At 42.5% G+C, this 23,358-nt stretch overlaps 1 protein-coding gene across 10 annotated transcripts in view; it reads right to left on the minus strand.

The window, feature by feature from the left end:
- helz (helicase with zinc finger) overlaps window positions 1–23,358 on the minus strand; it is a 259,376-nt gene that overhangs the window by 61,664 nt on the left and 174,354 nt on the right. For all 10 annotated transcript variants that reach the window (XM_038777996.1, XM_038777990.1, XM_038777999.1 and 7 more), the window contains one exon: window positions 13,669–13,879. In XM_038777996.1, the coding sequence (XP_038633924.1) occupies window positions 13,669–13,879 (211 nt within the window). The remainder of the gene's footprint in view (window positions 1–13,668; window positions 13,880–23,358) is intronic.

A 23,358-nucleotide genomic window follows, 5' to 3' on the forward strand; every position in this document is an offset into this window, starting at 1 on the left:
ATTTTGCTTTCAGTTATGAACTGGCAATGATTCTGTAGGGTCCAAATAATATTTCTGATAAAGTAGCATTTGTACACAGGCACTCCGGAAGAGACCCATAACCTGTGTTGCTGTGCCATTATTTTAATTCGTTAATTTTGGAAAAAAACTCATCATTACGAGGCAACTGTACTCTGATAGCAGCTCATGGGACCAGAAATACTATCAGTGATTAAAAATTATCAAAAGATTGAGAAGGGGTTGGATTTTTTTTCCAGGAGCTATTGGAGCATGCAGTGCTTTGTTATGGGGGATTCGGGGGGGGGGGGGGGGGGGGGGGGGGGGGGGGCGCTAAGATGGTAGAGGTGATGGGGGAAGAGAATGCAGCAATGGTATCAAGTTTGGTTTCCCGTGGCTAAGAATTGGCACGGGAGTCAAATGCCTCTTTCCCTTCTGCAAACATTTTTTAAAAAAGCCAGAATATGGATTCTCATGCTGGACATTCATTGCAGTGCGCTGTCACTGGGAATGTAAAAATGGCAAGTATCGAAGACATAACTCAGACCTGTGATAACATCTCTCATGTATCTCTGAAGGTCTAGCTGGCAGAAATTGACGTCAACCTTTAAACAAGCTTTGCGGCAATTACTGTAGAATCCACTCCACAACATAAACTAAGCAGAATGCACTTCACAGGGATCTAAGACTACTACAGAATAGTCTCAGGTCAGTGAAAGCACTCTTGCCTCTAACTTATATGATTGTGGAATCAAGCCCTACTCTCGAGACTCAAGTATATGTCTCAGCTGACCTGTTTCAGTATTGAATGAGTATTGCACTGGTGTCATGACACAAGGGCAGCACAGTAGAATTGTGGATAGCACAATTGCTTCACAGCTCCAGGGTCCCAGGTTCGATTCCGGCTTGGGTCACTGTCTGTGTGGAGTCTGCACATCCTCCCAGTGTGCGCGTGGGTTTCCTCCGGGTGCTCCGGTTTCCTCCCACAGTCCAAAGATGTGCAGGTTAGGAGGATTGGCCATGATAAATTGCCCTTAGTATCCAAAATTGCCCGTAGTGTTGGGTGGGGTTACTGGGTTATGGGGGTAGGGTGGAGGTGTTGGCCATGGGTAGGGTGCTCTTTCCAAGAGCCGGTGCAGACTCGATGGGCCAAATGGCCTCCTTCTGCACTGTAAATTCTATGAAGTCGAGGCCCTGCCTGACTCCTCAGGTGGATGTAAAAGATTCCACAGCACTGTTCAAAGAGGAGGTGACTATTTCCTCCACAGTGTCTTGGCCATTTATCCCTCAATCAAAATCATGAAAATGGGTTACTTGGTCATTTATCTCACTGCTGCTTGCAAAAGCTTGCTGTGTGCAAGCTGGCTGCACATTTCTTACATTTGCAGCATTGATTACACTTCAAGTACTTAATTGGCTGTGAAACACTTTGGAATGCCTCCAGGTTGTGAAGGTGTTACATAAGGCAATGTATTATTTAAACTGCTTTTGAGTAGAGAAGGTTCTGCAATATAAATGAAACATCACATAGTACTGAACAGTTAATACTTATTAAGTCATTGCTTATGACAGATTCCTGTGAAATCTGGATGCATTTAAAGTCAACACTCTTTGGCTCATTAACTAATCAACAAGACACTGCATGATTTCTGCCAACCACAGAAATCCACACTCTAGTCAAACCTCTTTCACTTCCTTCAAGATGAGATAGGCCCAGACCAGAAACTGACAATTGAAACCCTTTAGCCTGCTGTTTTTTCCCCCCCAAGGGCAAAATATTTAAGCATAAGATTTGAAATCTGTCTCAACCCATTTCACTCACAACATCATCGAAATAGGGTCAAGCTGGAGTAAACGGAAAGGGCATCTCAAAGGTCCTTAACTCTAAAAAAATAAATTTGGTTTTGCATTTCAAAAAGGCTCAAACACTCAATTCAAACATAAGTAACAAAAAGAATATTTTGAAATTCTTCCAACATTTGACTGACTACCCCATATCCATATCATAAACCAAAGAACCTGTCTAACCTGTGGAACATTCCTTTTTCTTAAATGCCCGTCTCTATTTTTCTGTCAGAATTTATAATTTGCACAATAACTCAGATTATTTAAGTATAAAATCAGCTTGTCGAATGAAGCTCTGTAATAAGAGTTTGAGATCCTAATCTAACAGTACTGGTGGAGTTATTGTATATGCTGTGTTCTCCAGTGTCCAAACATGCCTCTCTCCTTTTGCACCACTGAAAACAGATAGAACAACACAGCACAGAACAGGCCCTTCGGCCCTCAATGTTGTGCCGAGCCATGATCACCCCACTCAAACCCATGTATCCACCCTATACCCGTAACCCAACAACCCCCTCCTTAACCTTACTTTTATTAGGACACTACGGGCAATTTAGCATGGCCAATCCACCTAACCCGCACATCTTTGGACTGTGGGAGGAAACCGGAGCACCCGGAGGAAACCCACGCCGACAGGGGGAGGACGTGCAGACTCCACACAGACAGTGACCCAGCCGGGAATCGAACCTGGGACCCTGGAGCTGTGAAGCATTTATGCTAACCACCATGCTATCGTGCTGCCCCGATGATCTGGTCATTCAGATTGTCGGCTGGATTCTGCCAACAGCGACTATATTTAACCACATAACGATCATCACACTTCGAAGTAATTCAGCATTTGTACCTGCAATTCTAATATGCTAGAGAGTGTAGGCAACACGAGGCTCCTCCTCTCCACAGATAACCATCCTCGGAAAGCCATTGAAATGAAAAAATGAAAATCGCTTATTGTCACGAGTAGGCTTCAAATAAAGTTACTGTGAAAACCCCTAGTCGCCACATTCCGGCACCTGTTCGGGGAGGCTGTTACGGTAATCGAACCGTGCTGCTGGCTTGCCTTGGTCTGCTTTCAAAGCCAGCGATTTAGCCCATCTTGTCCCTCCATTGTCAAGCATTAAGAACGCATGGATGTTTTTAGCTCCTGTGATGAATGTGTGAATTTCAGATGTATTGGTGCAGTAAGGGTTAAAATCCTGGGTTAGTGCGTGAGAGACTGCTGCAATCATGTTTTAAAATAAATCCTACTTGAAAAGCAAGTATATTTTGGGAGCCGGAGTGCAATGAATCTATCGTCGAAGGCTTGGGCTAATGCAATTTTGTTTGGATTAAGGGGATTCCCTGTGGCGTTTAGATTCCAGCTTGGCAAGATGGATGTCATTACTGGGTGGCGTGAAGGTATCAGGCATTTTGCAGGGAAAACAGTCCAGTTGTGGAGTTCTAGATGAAGCTCTGACCAGAATTTGAACAGTTTGCTCTCGTTGCAGTTCAATTAAAAGAGATTTACAGTCTTTCCAAGAAGTGCAGACTTGTCTGAGAACAAGGGGAGCTGAAACAGCTTCTGAAGAAATGTAGCCAGAGTTTCTGCATGGTTCTGACAGGAGTCCAATCTTTTCTTTAAAGCAGTGTCAAAAGATCTTTCTTTCACAAATAAAATAACTGTAAAACAATGTGTGCCAATGGTTTAACAATGGACTAAGAGTGGAGGTGGTGTTTTCCTGGTTGTTTAAGTAGGAATAAAGAGATCAGTTAAGGGCATTGTATTCACTGTATTGAATAGCATTGTTTAAGGGGCAATTGTAAGCTATTTTCTCAGGTGATATTAAAGATTTTTAAAAAATCTTTTTATTGGCATTTTCAAAAAATTATAAACAATTATATTCATTGCTAACTTTAATTTATCCTTTGTTGACCATGTGATTTTTCAAAGTTTATAGAGCTAATGAGAGAAGTGCACTGACCTGCAGTCCCGAAGAGCACTCAATTGAGCTGCAGCTATTAGTAATGGGAAAGTCAGTGACCCAGATTTTGTGGTAATAGAGTTGGCAAAACTTGGCTTTCAACTTTCATTACTCCTCTGAAACTGACAGCAGCTTCTGGCATCTGCACACATGGAATCTAAGCATGGAGATCCAGCAGTTGCTGCCAGTGATTCTACATTTTCCCTTAGGGTGCACTAATGAAGGCCCCTAGAGTACAAATCATAAAGCCATAGAGGTCTACAGCACAGAAAAGGCCCTTTTGGCCCATCGCGTCTGCGCCAGTCAAAAACCGCCCCACTATTCTAATCCCATTTTCTAGCACTTGGCCCATATCCTTATATGCCTTGGCATTCGAAGTGTACATTTAAATACTTCTTAAATGTTATGAGGGTCGCTGCCTCCACCACCCTTTCAGGCAGTGAATTCCCTCTAGGTGAATAGGTTTTTCCTCTCATCCCCTCTAAACCTCCTGCCCCTTACCTTAAACCTATGCCCCCTGGTCATTGATCCCTCTGCCAAGGGAGAAAGTGTTTTCCTGTCTACTCTTATCTGTGCTCCTGATTATTTTACACATCTCAATCATTCCCCCCCTCAGCCTCCTCTGCTCCAAGGAAAACAACCCCAGTCTATCCAATCTCTCTTCATGACTTAAATCTCCAGCCCAAGCAACATCCTGATAAATCTCTGCACCCTTTCCAGTGCTATCACATCCCTCCTGTAATGTGGAATCCAGAATTGCACACAATACTCTAGATGTGCCCAAACCAATGCATCATACAATTCCGGCGTAAACTCACTGCTCTTATACCCTAAGCCTTGGCAAATAACGGCAAGTACACTATATGCCTTCTTAACCACTATCTACCTTTGTTGCTAGTTTATGGGACCGGTGTACATGGACACCAAGATCCCTCTGATCCTCGGTGCTTCCCAGGGTCCTGCCAATTAAAATGAATTCCCTTGCCTTGTTTTTCTTGCCCAAGTGCATCACCTCACACTTACCCAGATTCCATCTGCCACTAATCAGCCCATCTATATTCTACGAAGGCTATCCTCCTCATTTTCTACCACCCCAATTTTTGTATCATCCGCAAACTTATTCATCAGCCTTCCTTTTTCTTTCTTTTATAAATTTATAATACCCAATTCATTTTTTCCAATTAAGGGGCAATTTAGCGTTTCCAATCCACCTCCCTGCACATCTTTTGGGTTGTGGGGGTGACACCCACGCAAACACAGGGAGAATGTGCAAACTCCACACGGACAGTGACCCGGAGCCGGGATCGAACCTGGGACCGCTGCCCTGAGGCAGCAATGCTAACCACTGCACCACCGTGCTGCCCTCTGATCAAACTTCCTACATTCATGTCTAGATCATTTAAATAAACCACAAACAGCAAGGGCCCCAACACTGATCCCAGCGGGACCCCATTGGACACAGGCTTCCAGTCAGAAAAACACCTTGCCCATCACCCTCTGCTTCCTACTACTCAGCCAATTCTGGATCCAATTTGCCAAATTTCCTTGGATCCCTTGGGTTCTTACCTTCACCGCCAGTCTTCCACATGGGACCTGATCAAAGGCTTTGCTGAAGTCCAAGTAAAGTATGTCAAATACATTTCCCTCATCTACACACGGGGTCAGGAGGGTGCACTGTTGCTACACAGCTAACCACAAAATCTGAGCCAGTGTTAACTGTAGCCACTAGCTTCAAAGAACAGCAGGTATCAAAGGAGAGCTATGTCTTGGGAATTACACAGGGCAACAGGCATGCTTAATGCAGCAGAGTACAAACTAGAGCAAGAACGAAGAGCAGGAGCATGAATGATACAATATGCCGAGGAGGAGCAGTGGATAGTGCAATTAATTCAATGTTAGCATCTGAATGTTAAAGATGGCAGGGTTGCCCCATGATGTTCCTTCAGTAACTATGTGGAAACTGCTGTGGTCTCTCTAAGCACTGGGCCTTGTACTACAATGGAAATCTGAAGATCATGAGTAATGACATTAGGAAAATAGGGTAGTTTAAAGGGAATTATATTTGTACTGGCAAACATTAGAAATAAGGTATAGTTTCAAGTGGGTTTAATTTAATGTTTCTGTTGCTGGAAGGATAAAACCTATTGTGACATTCATGCTGGACAACGGTGTTTGTACGGTGTTTGGGGGCTGGTTTCAATTCCAACTGTAATTCTATTGCGCTTAGAAAGGGCTGCATGCGGGCTGGTATTTGGGGGTTTGGTGGGAGGTTGGGATTGTGGTTGATAAGGGGATTGACATTGTATTGGTTATTACTTATTGTTTGTTGGTGGATGTAAATTTGGAAGAAAATGTGAAAAAGGAGAAAATATATTTTTTTTTTTTAAAGGGCTAGAAGAGCATGAAGAGTAAATAAACCAGGAGTGGTTGCTTAGCAACTAGGGCATTGTAACGAGAATCTTTTCAGTTTTAGTTTAGCTCATTTGATTGCAATTGGAGATCCTTAGTGAGGGAGAAGGCAGCTCTCACAGCTCGGGTAGAAGCAGTTGATTTTTGAAGGCTAAAGAGGGAACATCTTTCTTGGCCTTGCTAGATTAAAAGTCATACTATGGAGTAATGGTTAGGAAACAGATGCCAGAAATCTAAAGTCCAGCTACTTGAAGAAACAAAAGAAATGAAGAGAGGTTTCCAAGAAGTCTGGAGATTTTGCGACAGAGGAAGCTGGGAACTATACTGTTCAGTAAAGCGAGAGAGTTGAAAAGCAATTGAATCGTGAGGCCAGAAAGATATCTGCAGTAGTGCTAAGATTTGTGAGAAATTACTACCGTTTGGCAGACATCATTTGAAATAATTGTGTAAATCGATGGTTGGACCGTGAAGTTTGTGTAAAAGTCTTTACGTCAAAGGAAATGTGAAGGGAGAGATGTAAAAACCGGAAAGCGAAAGCTTGATGGAAGCAGCAGAGGGAATGCATTAAATTATATTAAAAATTATTATAGGATTAGTATAATCCTAAAACCGGTGTGCAATTGTCAAGCTAAGGTTGGAGTAAAAGCGTATTAAATCATAATCTAACGTTTTCATGTTTAATAAATGTTTTTTTCTTGTTTCGTGGTCCTGTGACTCTATTCCTCCACGTTTTATATAAAAAAACATTACGGTCTTTTGAGCCAGGTTCCATTCTGGGATCTTCCCGTCCAGTTACAACATTAACTGGGATCGTAACAATGAGCAAGATTAATTCTGTTCTGCAAATAATTGCAGATGGAAAGGACAAATAATGGGATAAGCTATCACAACCAGAGTGCAACCACCGACTGAATTAATCGAAATGGAATTACAGAAATTCCTGCTTTTTGCAATGTATGATATAGTACACCTGGATTTACTGGTGGGGAAATGTAAAGAACTTGCTTGACCACAAACAATGACGGACTGACTGAATCTGAAATGCCACAAGCATCTGTGGGAAAAGAATAAAGTACAACATCTCCTTCATGATTGAAATCTCTTTGGGCCCTAAGCTAGTGGGTATTTTTTTTCTTCCTTTTTAAAAATAAATTTAGGGTGCCCAATTCATTTTTTCCAATTAAAGGGCAATTTAGTGTGGCCAATCCACCTACCCTGCACATCTTTGGGTTGTGTGGGCGAAACCCACGCAAACACGGGGGGAATGTGCAAACTCCATACGGACAGTGACCCAGAGCCGGGATCGAACCTGGGATCTCGGTGACGTGAGGCAGCAGTGCTAACCACTGTGCCATTGTGCTGCCAGCCAGTGGGTATTTGCTGAGAAAAAAGACTGCATTGCTACGATTATTCATTTAAAGACAAAATTATGTACCAAAGTGTCACAAGGCATGTAACCGTATTCTGCAATAGATCAAAAGCAAGTTCTCGTCTCAAAGTTGTAATTTCATTCCCGCGGTTAGTCATGTCACGTAGACTAATGTCTGGGTGCTAAGTGACCATCTGATTTAGGGCCAAGTTGGGCAACTTTGGTGAAGATCAGCTAAAGACCAATGTGACAGATGCATTCACATATTAATCATTATTAATTCCAATGGGCTATGTAATATTCAGCAACTGAAAAAGAAGTATAATTCTAGATATTTGGATTCGTAAGGCTTTCAAATGTAGTAAGTAGTGTAAGTTAAGGGTAATCACAACTGCACTCTGCTTTAGTCAACTCCATTTGCTAAAATATCCTTAAGTGCGACTGAATCAATCATTTCTTCATTCCGCTCACGTTCTTGAAACTCAGCCATCACATTTAAAGGAGAAAAGCGCTGACAGCTCAAACAAACTACTACACAATTTAGTGAGTTCAAACTCATCAATACTTACACGAAGATGGAAAAATAAGTAGATAATCTTAAATATATGTATATGATGCAGACCAATTTCTGTGCTTGAAAAGCAATTTCTAAAGACAACATGGATAAAATTAATCTTTTCGAGCTCCTAAATGACATATCTGTTCAATTACCAAATGAGTGGCTCACTCTGCTTGCTTGATCGCTTCCTTCTTGAAGCCAGATTAATAATGGGTTCAATGCAGTGCGTAAAAAATTAGATCTGTCCCATCATGTAGGTTTCCACTCTACAAAGCAGAATCAATTCCAGGAGGACGATAACACCGGCAACAAAAAAACTGTAAAACCATTGAGTTATGTGATCCAAATCCCCAAGTCAAAAATCTCACAGATGCATTTGAACGAGAACACCTATATAGCAAAGGTTTCATAGTGCTAAAAGGTGGAATTAAATTTAAAGAATCTTAACAACGAACAGATTTCTGAATGAAGCAAAGAATGGATGGCCTGTGTTTCCAAGGTGGTGATGATTGTACAATTTATACTTCACAATTTGAGACAAAGATATGGAAATGCTGCTTGCCATCATCCCTGCTGTATCCCCATTACTACCAAAAACCTAATGTATGCTTCAGTCAGCTCCTGGTTCAAATGTTACAATACTTGCTTCACTGGGTTCCACTGCTCCATCCTATACAGACTCAAACTTGAGCAGAATTCTCTTGGCTACACCCTTTCTTCATCCTGAGTACCACCCAATTATCGGCCTGTGGTTTGCAGCTTTTATCAGTGTTTGGATCTCAAAATTTACATTGTACATTTCAATAAATACTTCCTTTTCTGGCAACTTTGATCTACGGTGTCTCTATTTCACGGCATCAAATTTCTCCCCATATTCAAACAGCCCTACAATGTTACGACTATGGTTTCAGTCACATTCCCTAACTCGCTTTTATTTCAACTCTTCTGAGACACATTTGGGGTGTAAGTTGTTGCTCGCATGCTCCCATTGTGTTGCAAAACCTAGATGAGATAGCATCCATTTTTAAACCAAAGACCAAGAAACAGGTGAAATAGTTTACATTTCGCCTGTTGCCAAGTACTAATCACTGTTAAGAAGTGTTATAAAAGGAAATCCATTTTAACTGTATATAAAACTGCGTAGATTTATAAATGTGGTCATTAGTTTAAAATATTAGGATCCAAAGTTTCTACTTTCAAAAATTATTACGGGGTTCCTTCCACATAGATTCAGATTCAACAGCAACATCATTTAAAATACTGGCCTAAATAATCTACAAATCCAGCAACTGCAGTGATTTAGACTTTTCAGCTACTATCCATTAGTTTTGCTCAAAGTGGCTGAATGCACTGCCAAAGTTTCAAAAATAGGAAGTGTCATGCCTCACTCTAGTGTGTGTTAACTAATCTCAGCAAGGATATTGATGGCGTACAGTTGGCCCCTCCCTCAAATTGGACTAAAGTTGGGGATAGGAGCGAGGTGATGTTAAATAATTTTTTTTAAAATTTAGAGTGTCCAATAATTTTTTCCAATTAAGGGGCAATTCAGAGTGGCCAATCTACCTACCCTGCACATCTTTGGGTTGTGGGGGCGAAACCCACGCAGACACGGGGAGAATGTGCAAACTCCACACAGACAGTGACCCAGGGCCGGGATTCGAACCCGGGCCCTCAGCGCCGTAGGCAGCAATGCTAACTGTGCCACCGTGCTGCCCCATGATGTTGAATACCTACTCACTCACCAATCTGGAGCTCTACCCAACTCAGCCCTGTTGGAAAGTTCCCTGTGTGACACAGGAATTGCAACACCAAAACAGGCCATTTGACTCAACTAGACTGTGCTGCTGTTTATGCTCCACACGGGCACCCTCCCATCCCACTTGATCTAACTCAAGAAACCTTTTATTCCTTGCTTCCCTATGTACCTAGAGCTTCCCATCAATGCATATATTCACCTTAACTGCACCTTGTGGTAGCAAGTTTCACATCCTCATCACTCATTAGGCAATTAACTTTGCCGGAATTTCTTATTGGATTTATTAACGATTTTTGTGGATCTGATATAGGAATAAAATAGGATTTCTGGTAGCTTGGCAAGTGACCAGCAGGATAGGTTACCATCTATCGGGAGAAAAGGGGAGGAAAGTCAGGAAGGTTGGACTCTAAAGCACAGCAAGGCAGCAAAGGGAACTAGAATTAAGATTTGAATCAAGTGTGGTTGGCCAGTCTGCAGCAGAGGCTGATCAGCTCCACACTATTCAAATCTTGGCTCTTTTGACTGCTAAGCCACATCAAAAAATTGGCGAAGTGGCGGCATGCAGCAGGTAAATCAGGAGGTCATGCTCACTGCGAGTAAAGTTATTCCCCGAGGCGAATGGTATGGATGAAAAGCAAAAAAACTCCCAGAAAAACTTTTAGATAACATAGCTTGTGTTTTAAATGAATTGGTGAGTTTAAAAGGAGCTAGGAGGCTGGAGTGACACCGAAGAGTTGAGGACACTGTTCCGAGAATCCCATTATCCTGGCAGAATTAAAATTGTTGATGCATACCACAGAAGATATATAAACTTTAAATTAAATGCCAGCATTAATTTGCATATAACTTACAACAGTTCTCAGTATTGATTTAAATACCTAGCCAGTAATGAGGCAAACCTCCTTGCTAACCTCCAGGCTTAATTAAGATAGGGCAAACCAGTGAAAAATGCAAGTACAAAACCTGCGAGGCAAACCAAGGCTATAATATGACCCCAAAGGAATAGTTTGGACAGCCTTCCATTGTATTCTTATAATGGGTTTTGTGTACATAGCAAATAATTTGTACATGCTGCCATGCAAACAGTTGAGTGAACTGATGTTAGTGTGAATGTGGGCAGATTAAATGAGTTTACATTAAAAAGATGAAAAAAAATGAAAGAATAGATTTGCATTGATATGGTGCCTTTCGTGACCTCAGGACTTTTCAAATTGTTTCACAATCATTGAAGTGCTTTTGAAATATAGTCACTGTTGCGATGTTGGAAATGTAATGCACTTTGCCCTGCATAAGCTGTAGTCTCAGAAAATCAACTTGAGATAATGCTAGAAGTCCACGACATCAGGCGGCACGCTGGCGCAGTGATTAGCACTGCTGCCTCATGGCGCCGAAGATCTGGGTTCAATTCCGGCCCCGGGTCACAGTCTGCGTGGAGTTTGCACTTTCTCCCCGTGCCTGCGTGGGTCTTGCCTCCCACAACCCAAAGATGTGCAAGGTAGGTGGATTGGCCACGCTAAATTGCCCCTTAATTGGAAAAAAAATTGAACTTTGACAAAGGGTCATCTGGATTCAAAACATTACCTCTTTTCTCTCCCTACAGATGCCGCTACACTAGCGTTTCATAGCATTTACAGTGCAGGAGGCCATTCGGCCCATCGAGTCTGCACCGGCTCTTGGAAAGAGCACCGTACCCAAGTCCACACCTCCACCCTATCCCCATAACCCAGTAAACCCACCCAACACAAAGGGCAATTTTTTGGACACTAAGGGCAATTTAGCACGGCCAATCCACCTAACCTGCACATTCTCGTTTGGTTTGGGGGGGGGGGGGGGGGGGGGGGGAAAGAATTGGGTACTTAAAATTTTTTTTTAAAAGTCCACAATATCTCCATTTTAAATTTTTAGATTCGACCTTCCTAAATGAACTTTAACTGAATATTGATTGTGAATTTGCATCAAACCAGCTGAGTTCCCAGTCTCACACTTCAACAATCACAAGATGTCCAACTTGAAGCCAATAATGTGCGAATTCTCATCCGACTGCAGTGAAGTGCTAGAAAATCCAGATGTGGTAACTGTGGTACAGGGTGTCTTTTGCAACATTTAAAACCCATTCTAAAGGGCCCAGAACTTCCACTCTTCTAATTTAGTCAATAAAACTTTAACCAGCTTGGACACAAAGAGGAAAAATAAAATGATGAGTCACAAATGACTAGAAGGATGCTAGTACTGGATGCTAGTAAGAAAGTTAAAAATGGGCAATATACTATTGTTTTATTGTTCAAATTTTAAGCATTTTAACTGAAAGCGAATACGACCATTACTATTAAATAATACCGAGTATCATTGGTACCGGAAAACCTTTAAGCTGTAATGTACAAACAATGATCTATGTCTTGCATCATCTTTGCCTAAGATTTGCTGTCAAAATAATAGCAAGGATAACAGCAATAAATCACATAGCATCACATGTGGTCAGATGGTTAAATGTGGAAATCCAGAAGTTGATGTACGAGATGCAGTGCCTGTTCTGTCATTAGCTTAATGAAAATTATGATTGTGCTGTTTGCCTCACCATTCAAATGCATTACTGGCATTGAAGTCGCCGTATTTGTAAGTGAGCATGAACTAAACTAATTTGAGAAAGCCAAGTCAAGTCAAATCAAATTTAAGGACCCTTTTAGGGACAGGTCTTAATTACAGACAGTCAACTTCTCTGGCACAGAAAATGATCAACGTGGAATCTCATTCCCTCAGGCTTTAAGTGTTTTTGGGGGATTTTTCTCTCGCTTATTCCAATCTTTCTTTCCTTCGGTTTCTTTATCTCATTTAATCTTGAATTGACATTTTTACAACTCTTAATTTCCACTTCCTTCATCGTTCTTGTGCTCTTCATTTCACAGTGCTTCAATTTGAATGCTTAACATTCACTCAAATCCTAGATGTCGAGAAATGGACACTGTGCTACTTCCATCTCACACTTCCACTGACCTGTTATGGCAGATTCTGGATCATTACCGTCTTAAGTCACTGAGCACTAACTGAAACTTCCAAATTTCAAAATGAAATACTAATGAATTCTAAAGAGCCACTTCAAATTGATGAGTGGCCTTATCCCCAGCACATGAGCTTAGTTTACTGACAAGGCAATACTTGTATGAAAAGTTGAAAAGGTTTGCCAGAAGAAATATTCAGATAGGCTTTTATGAAACAAATAAAACAGCCAAACTGTCAAGTTTACTTCAAGCATTTCCCCTACTTCTTTTGAATTGGTCATTAGGAGATAGTTCGGCTGACCTGACCACATTTTGTTGCCTCTCAGAAAGCACCTAATCTCCTTTCAAAGCCTCCTCTCGGATGGTTGGGGACAGGAGAACCTGGCTTCAGTTGCTAAACCGTGTGTGCGTGGACAAAAGTTACATGTCACTTTTAAAAAAAATAAATTTAGTGTACCCAATCATTTTTCCAATTAAGGGGCAATTTAGCATGGCCAATCCACCTAGCTTGCACGTTTTTGGAGAATGTGCAAACTCCACACGGACAGTGACCCAGAGCCGGGATTGAACCTGGGACCTCAAGTGCCGTGAGGCCGCAGGGCTAACCCACTGTGCCACCGTGATGCCCGGTTACATGTCACTTTGTGCATCAGTCACAAGAAAGTCGAATATATCAAAAACACCAGCGGCATCAATGTATGGCTGACATTTAAAATAATATAAGTTCAAAATTAGGAGATTGTACAAAGAAGGAAATTACAAAATAACTGTCACTGTACCTTAGGAGGGGATGGCTGCGGCTGCTGTTTGTTAGCATTTGCTGGCTGCTGAAGTCTGAGAGCTCTCGGGATGAATTCTGGAGCTAGAGGATTAAGGACGTATGTCTTCTTCAACTCCAGTGCTTCCAGCTGTGCCTTGATTTGCTCAAATGTGATTCCATGGAGGCTGTTGTTCTCGTGACAGATATCGATGAAGCTTTCCCAGAATTTCCTTGGAGAAACAGCAATGAGAGAGAGATGATAAGGAGATTCTGGCCCAGCCCAGAGCAAAGAAAATGCATTCTGAAGCCAGGTAAAGAAAGTAAAATGCAACGTTATTGCACATTCGTACAAATCAGAAATCAATAACAAGAGCACAGGTATGAAATATATAGCAGCACGGTAGCACAGTGGTTAGTACAGTTGCTTCACAGCTCCAGGGTCCCAGGTTAGATTCGCTGCATGGGTCACTGTGTGTGCGGAGTCTGCATGTTCTCCCAGTGTCTGCGTGGGTTTCTGCCGGGTGCTCTGGTTTCCTCCCCCAGTCCCAAGATGTGCTCGTTAGGTGGATTGGCCATTCTAAATTGCCCTTAATGTTCAAAAAGGTTAGGCGGGGTTACTGGGTTATGGGGATAGGGTGGAGGTGTGGGCTTAGGTGGGGCGATCTTTCCAAGGGCTGGTGCAGACTCGAGCCAAATGGTCTCCTTCTGCATGGTAAATTCCTGATTCAATAGATGCTCCACATTTTCAAAATGCAGAAATGACATACATTTGCAATTTATCATGGCCAATCCACCTAACCTGCACATCTTTGGTCTGTGGGAGGAAACTGAAGCACCCGGAGGAAACCCACGCAGACATGGAGAGAACGTGCAGACTCCGCACAGACAGTGACCCAAGCCGGGGGTCGAACCTGGGAACCTGGAGCTGTGAAGCAACAGTGCTAACCACTGTGCTACAATGCTGCCCTATGCAGGTTAGGTGGATTGGCCATGCTAAATTGCCCTTAGTGTCCAAAAAGGTTAGTGGGGGGTTATTGGGTTACGGGGATAGGGTGGAAGTGAGGGCTTAAGTGGGTCGGTGCAGACTTGATGGGCCGAATGGCCTCCTTCTGCACTGTATGTTCTATGTACATTGACATATAGCAAAATACAAAGGGGCATAAGAGGCATCTCAGGCATCCTGAAACATAGAAATAAAGGATGGGTCGAAGTTTGCTGGCACAAACTGTATAAAATATGGTACCAACATTCACTTCTTTTTTTAAAAATTCAGAGCACCCAATTATTTTTTTCCAATTAAGAGGCAATTTAGTGCGGCCAATCCACCAACCCTGCACATCTTTGGATTGTGGGGGCGAAACCCATGCAAACACGGGGAGAATGTGCAAACTCCACACAGACAGTGAACCAGAGCTGGGACCTCGGCATCGTGAGGCAGCAGTGCTAACCCACTGTGCCACCGCGCTGCCCCTGGTACCAACATTCACTGTTTTCACATTAAATGTGCAAACACAGTCCTTTATTTGTTGAAAGTTATGTTAATTCTACAAAAACATGCTCTGAGTTTGAGCTGTGGCAGATGATGTGTATTAGGTCCATTAGCACAACAGAATATTGGGAATTTTATAAGGTGTATGCATTTCAAATCTTTGAGCTAATGAAGTAGTTTGAATGGGGATTGGGTGTGCAACACGTGTTAAAGGTTTTAGAACAAGCATTTAAGTAATGCTTTATAGCACGGTGCCTCAATATGTTGAAGCATTAATTAGTAACGAGACACAGATCTATGTTGGTACCAAATTTCCAATCTCAGCTTTTGTGTAGCAGCTGGAAGAGGTACAAGAAACAGAATAGGTTGCTCTGCAACTTCTTCAAGACAACTTTGGTGAAAGTTTAAAAACAAGTTATCTGCCTGGCAGTAGATGGTTTATGGAGCACGAGTATATCAGAGAAAATAACTTAAAGGGAAGAGGAAAAAGAATTATCATGTTCAAACAAAAGAACTGTAACAGGCACAAAGTTGGTAAACGGCATAAATAACGTAAACTTCAAGACAAAACCCTTATGCGAACGTTATTTCTAAAGGAACTAAAATTGCGGTTAAAGCAGTGCTGTGACCTATTGACTATTTTCAATGGCAACACTGATCATTCCAGTCCAGGCTGCTGGTGTTTTGATTTATTTTATACAAGCCACCATCAATTAATATAACGTATATTTTCAAATAGGCTTCCAATGAAGTGAAACCATATAAAACTCTCCAATATATTTCTCAAGAGAATATGATTTTATTTCCCCCCCCTCCCCAGTAGTTCAATGGATATCTTGGAGAATGGCCTTGGAGAATGGTGCTGACCCAAGTCCAGGTTCAATCTGAAGTGGCTGATCTCAACCAGAGTGGCACTGGGAGATCTACGGTTGGTTGCAATACTCTAGAGAAAAAGTCATGTGGGAAGAGAACAGTCAGTGTTCACGATTCTAGTTGTGTTAGTAACCAGAGACCAGTTAAGGTCATTTGCAAAATAAAGTCAGAAAGGTGATGAGAAGACTTATATTTTTTCCGTACGTTATGAGGATCTGGTATGCCATGCCTCAAAGGGTTGCGGAAGCAGATTTAGTAGTAACTTCCAAATGAAAGATATATACTTGAAAACAAGAATTTATCAGGTTTATGGGGAATGAGACTAACTGGATAACGCTTCAATGAACTGCCACAGGCGCAAATGGACTTAAAAGTCTCCTTCTGTGCTGTGATGATCGCTGGTGACGTTGATGGAACATGCACATGTGGACATCAATTGAGGATGAGATGAGGCTCAACTGCAAGTACTCCAGAGTTGGTAGCCTGCAGATATCCACTGGATAAGCTCAACACAAAACTTCTGAAGGGCTACTAATGTTCTATTTCAGATAGCTAGGTGGGGAAGGATGGAATTGAAGCCTCATCTTTCCACACCTACAAGCTCTCTCCCCCCCCCTCCCCATCCCCCACAACACACATTAAAAACATGTACCTCCTAACCCAAAAGCAGTTTTGATTTGCACCCATTTTTGAACCTCTAGTTAATACCCACCACTTGAATACAAAGAAATACTCGATTATTATAGCTAACAACCAATACCACTGGAACATCTGCAGGTGAGGGTTGAAAAGGAAAGAGCTATGAAAAGGATATATGCATTTTATACCACTCCCCATCAATGTCTTTATAGAAATCAAAAACTGTCCATGGTTTTGACATGTGCCTGAAGCTGTATATAAATATTGTCTCATTCAATCAACATGATTGAACGTCTTTTACCATCTACAAATACTTACAACAGTTTTGACTGGATGGAAAGGCTTTCAATTACAAGAAGCAGAGTATTCTAATACATTTTAAACTTCGTGAATATCGTAGCTTTGTTTTTTTCCCTACTAACTTTAGTAAGTAGACAGGTAAGGCTCCTAGCATGAAAATGTTTCTGAACTTAAAACAAAATAAAAATCAAGAAACCAAAACTGTAAAGTTTAACCAAAAGAAAGTTTGCGCAATATACAAACACCAAAATGCAACACTCAAGTGGAGCAATGAACAATCAACTCCTAATAGGCTCTGTTATCAGCTGCCTTGGTGTTGTGGTTTAAAGCACAGGCCTGACACCCATCTTTGCTGTGAACATAGAATAAAGAGAGAGGGAGCAAGAGGTGAAGCTGAACAGTCACCGTGAAGCTGGCACCTTCTGACTGGCACTGGGCAGGTTGTCAAACCTTTCAAACACATACGGCTCAGATGACCTTGGATGACAAAAATAATGATCCGTCAAATATACAAGAAAATGGCATTAATACATTAAATGGTTCAAGTCAGGAATGTAATGGAACACTCATTCCTGGAGGTGCAATATTAAATCAAGGAATTGAAAACATCCAGGCAAAAGCAGTCCAGCTGACCAACATCCCTGATGCTACATTCCACCCACCCCCAATGGGATATTGCAATTGCAGTGCAACTACAGGATGTATTGTAGCAAATCACCAAACTTATTTTGATAGTTGCTCCAAGACCTATGACTTCTACCGAAATGCAATTTCATGAGAGCTCCATAACCTGTCACACACTGTCTTGATGGACAGACTGCTGTTCCTTCCTTATGTAAAACAGTTTCGGAAATACCATCAACACAACGGCTGCAGTGGGAGAAGGCCCATCTTCTCAGGGTGGCTCAAACTGGAAAACAATTGTTGCCGTACCATGTCATCTAAGTTTTATGATCAAATTTGAAAAAAGAAAATCAAACAAAAATCCAATATTGATGTTTTATAGCTCACTCTTGAGAGGCAAGGAAATCAAATAAAGTACTTCTGAAATGTTCATGGAAAAGAAAAAGACAGTCCAACAGTAGGTTCACATAAGGCAAAGTAAAGTATTTCAGCTGATTTCTGTCTCCATCCCCCAAAACTAGGGAGAAGGTTGGACAATCATGTTAACCTAGTCAGAATCAATGTCAGTAGCCTTGGACATGTTAGTTTTATCTCTCAAGGAACATGCACAAACATGTTACAGTCTCATCCTCAGCTGCATTTACAAGCATCAACTGTAGCTCATTGTTGGTCTGCCTCAAAAGGCTATGGGTTCAAATCACACTGGGACTTGAGCACATAATCTGGGTTGACACTAAACTGCAATACCAAAGATGTACAACGTTGAAGGTACTGTCTTTCAGAAGATATGTTAAACCGTGGCTCCATCTGAGATCTCAGATGGGCATAAAAAAAACCTCATGGTTGTTTTTGAAGATCACAAAGAGTTCTCTTCATGCCCCGATCAAAATTTACCTTTAAATAAACATTAACAAAAGTAAACTATCTGCTGATTTATCTCATTATTGTCCATGGGACCTCGCTGCATACACTGGCTGATGCATTTCTTGAAATTATAACACTGACTACTTGTCAAAAGTACTTTGTTAGCTGTGAAGTGCTTTAGGATATCCTGAGATAGCAAAAGGGTACCATACTAATGCAAGTTCCCCAGATGACCAAAAACGAAAGTGAAAAACTTCATCCTTTACAGGAGACCAAAGTACAAATATCTAGAGATAGATTCTGGGCCAAAGCCTAATAAAATAACCAATCATCCTGCAAAAGCAGAGCCTTAATAGTTTTACTGGGCTAGATGTTCTGCCCATTGAGCACGAATGGGTAGGAATCTAGCCGACTGAACTTAGCCCTTCTAAAGCAGCTGTTCATTCATTTCAGTACTGAGTGCTTTTCACAGGTTGTGTGTTGCAATACTGATGCTGATTATCTTGTTTATTGATTCAAGTTTAATTTGCACAGCTATACAAGGTATTAGTCACGCACATTTTTGGGCAGCTGAGCTTTAAGTCGCTGTTGATGACTGAAGTAAAATTGCTGATAAGAACTACGGGAATGATTATGGAAACAGCCCGCCAAGAATTGTATTCAATTTGCCAACATTATTAGTGAACATAATAATAATAATAATCTTTATTGTTACAAGTAGGCTTACAATAACACCGCAATGAAGTTACTGTGAAAGCCCCTAGTTGCCTCTCTGCCCCCTCCCCTGCACACGCTCTTCACTCAGTTTTTTTTATTGTTGTTTCCGACTTAGAGACAACAATAAAAAACAGGGTGAAGAAATAAACAATGAAAAACAAGGTCGCAGAAACATAGCAGAAATAAATATCAAAGGAACCTCAACTTTCACATTGGAACACACATGAAGATATTTGTCTACTCGCAGAAGCGTTTAGAATTAGATCAAGGTCATGTGTAAAGAGGTGTAGGTATGTTTACATTCAAATTGAGTGTAACCACCTGAGCTATGTTAACTTGGAAAAGAGGGGAGAGCAAGAAAATGGTAACAGTCTTACTGGGAAATTAAGATACAAAATAGTATTAGTGAGTTTCCCTGCACAAGGTGCAAGTTGGTGATAACAATGGCAGCCACAATGAATTATTCAACAATAAATCTTTCAGGCTGGTATGAAAAAGTCATTCCCAACATTATCCATAACTATGAAGATATCTAAAAACCAATGACATCACTAATCATGCACAGTCATTCGCTTTAAAAGTTAATCATTTTTCACATCGAGACTTCAGCAAGCTCAGTTACCAAATAAATTCGGATATAGATTTCTAACAGGGAAGGTAAACCGTTAAAAATTCGATCTCATTGCTGATGAATAAATCAAGACAACTCACTGAGCACGAATAAGAAAGATTTACAGGGTTATACAGGAGCCACATGTTTCTGATGCAACCAGAACTAAATGAACGACAAGAATGCAGCCATATTCAAAAAAAGATTGAATTCAAATATTTTTCCACTGAAATGATTTTGCGAACAGGATGGTAGCGACAAAGTGCCTTAGTTTACATTAGCATACATAGTAAAATGGAAGATGTTTTTCTAATGTTTTTGTGACTACCCAGTTTCATACAAAGGCTACAAATAAGATTCCCGATTCAATCACCAGTCTACACGGAGCTGAAATCATCTAATGCTGCGATTTGCCTCAGTGAACTTGGGTTGGGGAACAGAGAAGATGGGGTGCAGTCATGGTGGTTATTCTAGATCCCCATCCAATGGCTGTTGCTGGAAAGCATTTGAGAAACTGGATGGACAGTGAAAAGTTTCATTACTTCGCTTCTGTGTTCAATTTTGTGGAAGAAGAGTATTAAAATACCTGCCCCTGACTTTAGACATATTCTTTAATGCTCCTTATCCTCATCTTCAGCTTTCCCTACCTCCTTCAACCCACAGGTTCTCAAAACCTCAAGTTTAGCATTGGGCGATCACTGCTTCCTCATGAACTTCCTCTATCCAACTATACTTTGCCACCCTAATGGGATCCAGCACAACCAACTTTGATTTTCACCAAGATTTTTCAATGTAAATCCCCTGCTGCTTTTTAGTGATGTTTAGTTAATCCCTGGGTATAAATTCAAACCAAGCCAAAGATGATTGAACAGCGTTGAATTCATTCTTAGCAGTTTGTAAAGGAACATCCACAAAGTTAGTTCAGTCATCCCATCACGGTCATGTTTAGCACGTCGCTTTGCTGCCTGCTCGACTTCCAGCAGTCAGACGTAGGGGCAGAAACATAACCTCAAACACAGCATTTGCGGCAAGTTCAATCTACTGAGCACTTTGAACATAGTAAAATGTCAGCAGTAGCTTCACAGTACGGTAATCAAACAAAGCCCGATACGGAGCCCTGAAGCAGATCTTAAAACAGTTGACTTGGTCACAGAGGTAGGTGTTAAGGAGCATCTTCAGAGACAACAGAGGAAGAGGGATTGGGGGAGGTGATTCTAGAGGTTAGGGCCAAAGCAGCTGAAGGCATAGCCACAACAGTGGAGTGATTACAAAGATATAAACTGGCGCCACCATAGAATGAGGCAGTTTGAAAAGTATTGCCCTTCATTTTTTTTGGAAATGTTTTTTATTGAGTTTTCATATTTTATATCCAACAAATTACAAATTATTAGAAAGAAAAAAAAACGCAAAAATTAACATGTATATTTACAGGTAAGCATCTTCATAATAACAACTGTGGCCGCCCCCTTTAACCGGCATACATATTTTACATTCCCCAATACGGCCGAGGCACCTGTTTATAGGCATTTATTTACAATTTGGTTTTGGGCTCTAGCTTGCCATCAGACTGTCGCTTGCGGCTTTGTCCTTTTTTTTTGGAACAATTTTTATTCAAGTTTTCAACAACAAATTTAATCGCAACAGAGAAAAACAGTAACCCCTCCCCTCCAATACAAAAACAATAAATTAACAAGAAAAAGAAATAAGCGTAAAACCACGAGAACAAACCCCCATAACGAACCCGTAGCCCTCCCCCCCCCCCCCCCCCCCCCCCCCCCCCCCCCCCCGGCTACCTTCCCCCGATTCCCGTCCATTTTCCTCTGATTCTTGGCCACCCGACTATTCTTCCTCTTGTTCGTTAGCCACAAACAGGTCCCGGAACAATTGCATGAATGGCTCCCACGTTCTGTGGAAGCCGTCATCCGACCCTCGGATGGCGAATTTGATTTTCTCCATTTGGAGAGATTCCGAGAGGTCGGACAGCCAGTCTGCAGCTCTGGGTGGTGCTGCTGACCGCCAGCCAAACAGGATTCCACGGCAGGCGATCAGGGAGGCAAAGGCAAGGGCGTCCGCCCTCCTCCCCAGGAATAGGTCTGACTGGTCTGAAACCCCGAAAACCGCCACTATCGGGCATGGCTCCACCCTCACCCCCACCACTTTGGACATAGCCTCGAAGAAGGCTGTCCAGTACTCCACAAGTCTGGGGCAAGACCAGAACATGTGAGCGTGGTTGGCCGGGCCTCTTTGGCACCGTTCACATCTGTCTTCCACCTCCGGGAAGAACCTACTCATACGGTTTCTTGTTAAGTGGGCTCTATGTACCACTTTTAGTTGCGTCAGGCTGAGCCTTGCGCACGTGGAGGTGGAGTTGACTCTATGCAGTGCTTCGCTCCAGAGTCCCCACCCTATCTCAATCCCCAGGTCATCCTCCCATTTCTTTCTTGCTGCGTCCAGTACGGTGTCGTCCCTTTCTACCAGTCGGTCATACATGTCGCTACAGTTCCCTTTCTCTAGGATACTTGCGTCCTGTAGGTCTTCCAGTAGTGTCTGTCGTGGCGGTTGTGGGTACGTCCTTGTCTCCTATCGTAAGAAGTTTTTGAGCTGCAGGTACCGTAGCTGGTTCCCCCTGGCTAGCCGAAATTTCTCTGTCAGTTCATCCAGTGTTGCGATCCTGCCGTCCGTGTATAGGTCCCTGACTGTCAGTGTCCCTCCGTCCTGCCTCCACCTTTTGAAGGTGGCGTCAGTCAGTGCTGGTTTGAACCTATGGTTGTTGCAGATGGGAGCCTTGTCCGACATTTTGGTCAGGCCAAATTGCTGCCGCAGTTGGTTCCAGGATTGGAGGGTGGCTGTCACCACTGGGCTGCTGGAGTGTTTTTTGGGGTGGGGATGGGAGTGCTGCCGTGGTGAGGGCCCGGAGGGAGGTCCCCATGCAGGAGGCCTCCTCCGCACGCATCCACTCGGCTTCTGGCTCCTGGATCCATCCCCTTACTACTTGGCTGTTGCCGCCCAGTGGTAGAATTGTAGGTTCGGGAGGGCTAGCCCCCCCCTGGATTTTGTTTTTTGTAGGACCTTCTTTGGGATCCTAGCATTTTTACCCCCCCATACGAACGCCATGATAAGTTTGTCCAGCGCTTTGAAAAAGGCCTTGGGGATGTAGATCGGAATGGATCTAAACAGGAAGAGGAACCTGGGCAGTACGTTCATTTTGATCGTCTGGACTCTCCCCGCGAAGGAGAGCGGGAGTGTGTTCCATCTTTGCAGGTCCTTTTTTACTTCCTCCGTCAGGCTGGTGAGGTTCCATTTGTGGATCCCTTTCCAGTCATGGGCTATTTGGATCCCCAGGTAGCGGAATTTGTGTCGGGCTTGTTTTAACGGCAGCCCCTTTAGTGCTTGCCCCCCCCCCCCCCCTGCGGGTGTACTGGGAAGATCTCGCTTTTGCTCATGTTGAGTTTGTAGCCCGAGAAGGCTCCAAACTCTTTCAGGAGCGCGATGATTCCGTCCATGCTGCTTTGTGGGTCCGAGATGTAGAGGAGCAGATCATCTGCATAGAGTGAGACTCTGTGCTCTCTGCCTCCCCTTCGGATCCCCCTCCA

Source organism: Scyliorhinus canicula, chromosome 18 (assembly GCF_902713615.1).
Source record: "Scyliorhinus canicula chromosome 18, sScyCan1.1, whole genome shotgun sequence".
Taxonomy (NCBI): domain Eukaryota; kingdom Metazoa; phylum Chordata; class Chondrichthyes; order Carcharhiniformes; family Scyliorhinidae; genus Scyliorhinus; species Scyliorhinus canicula.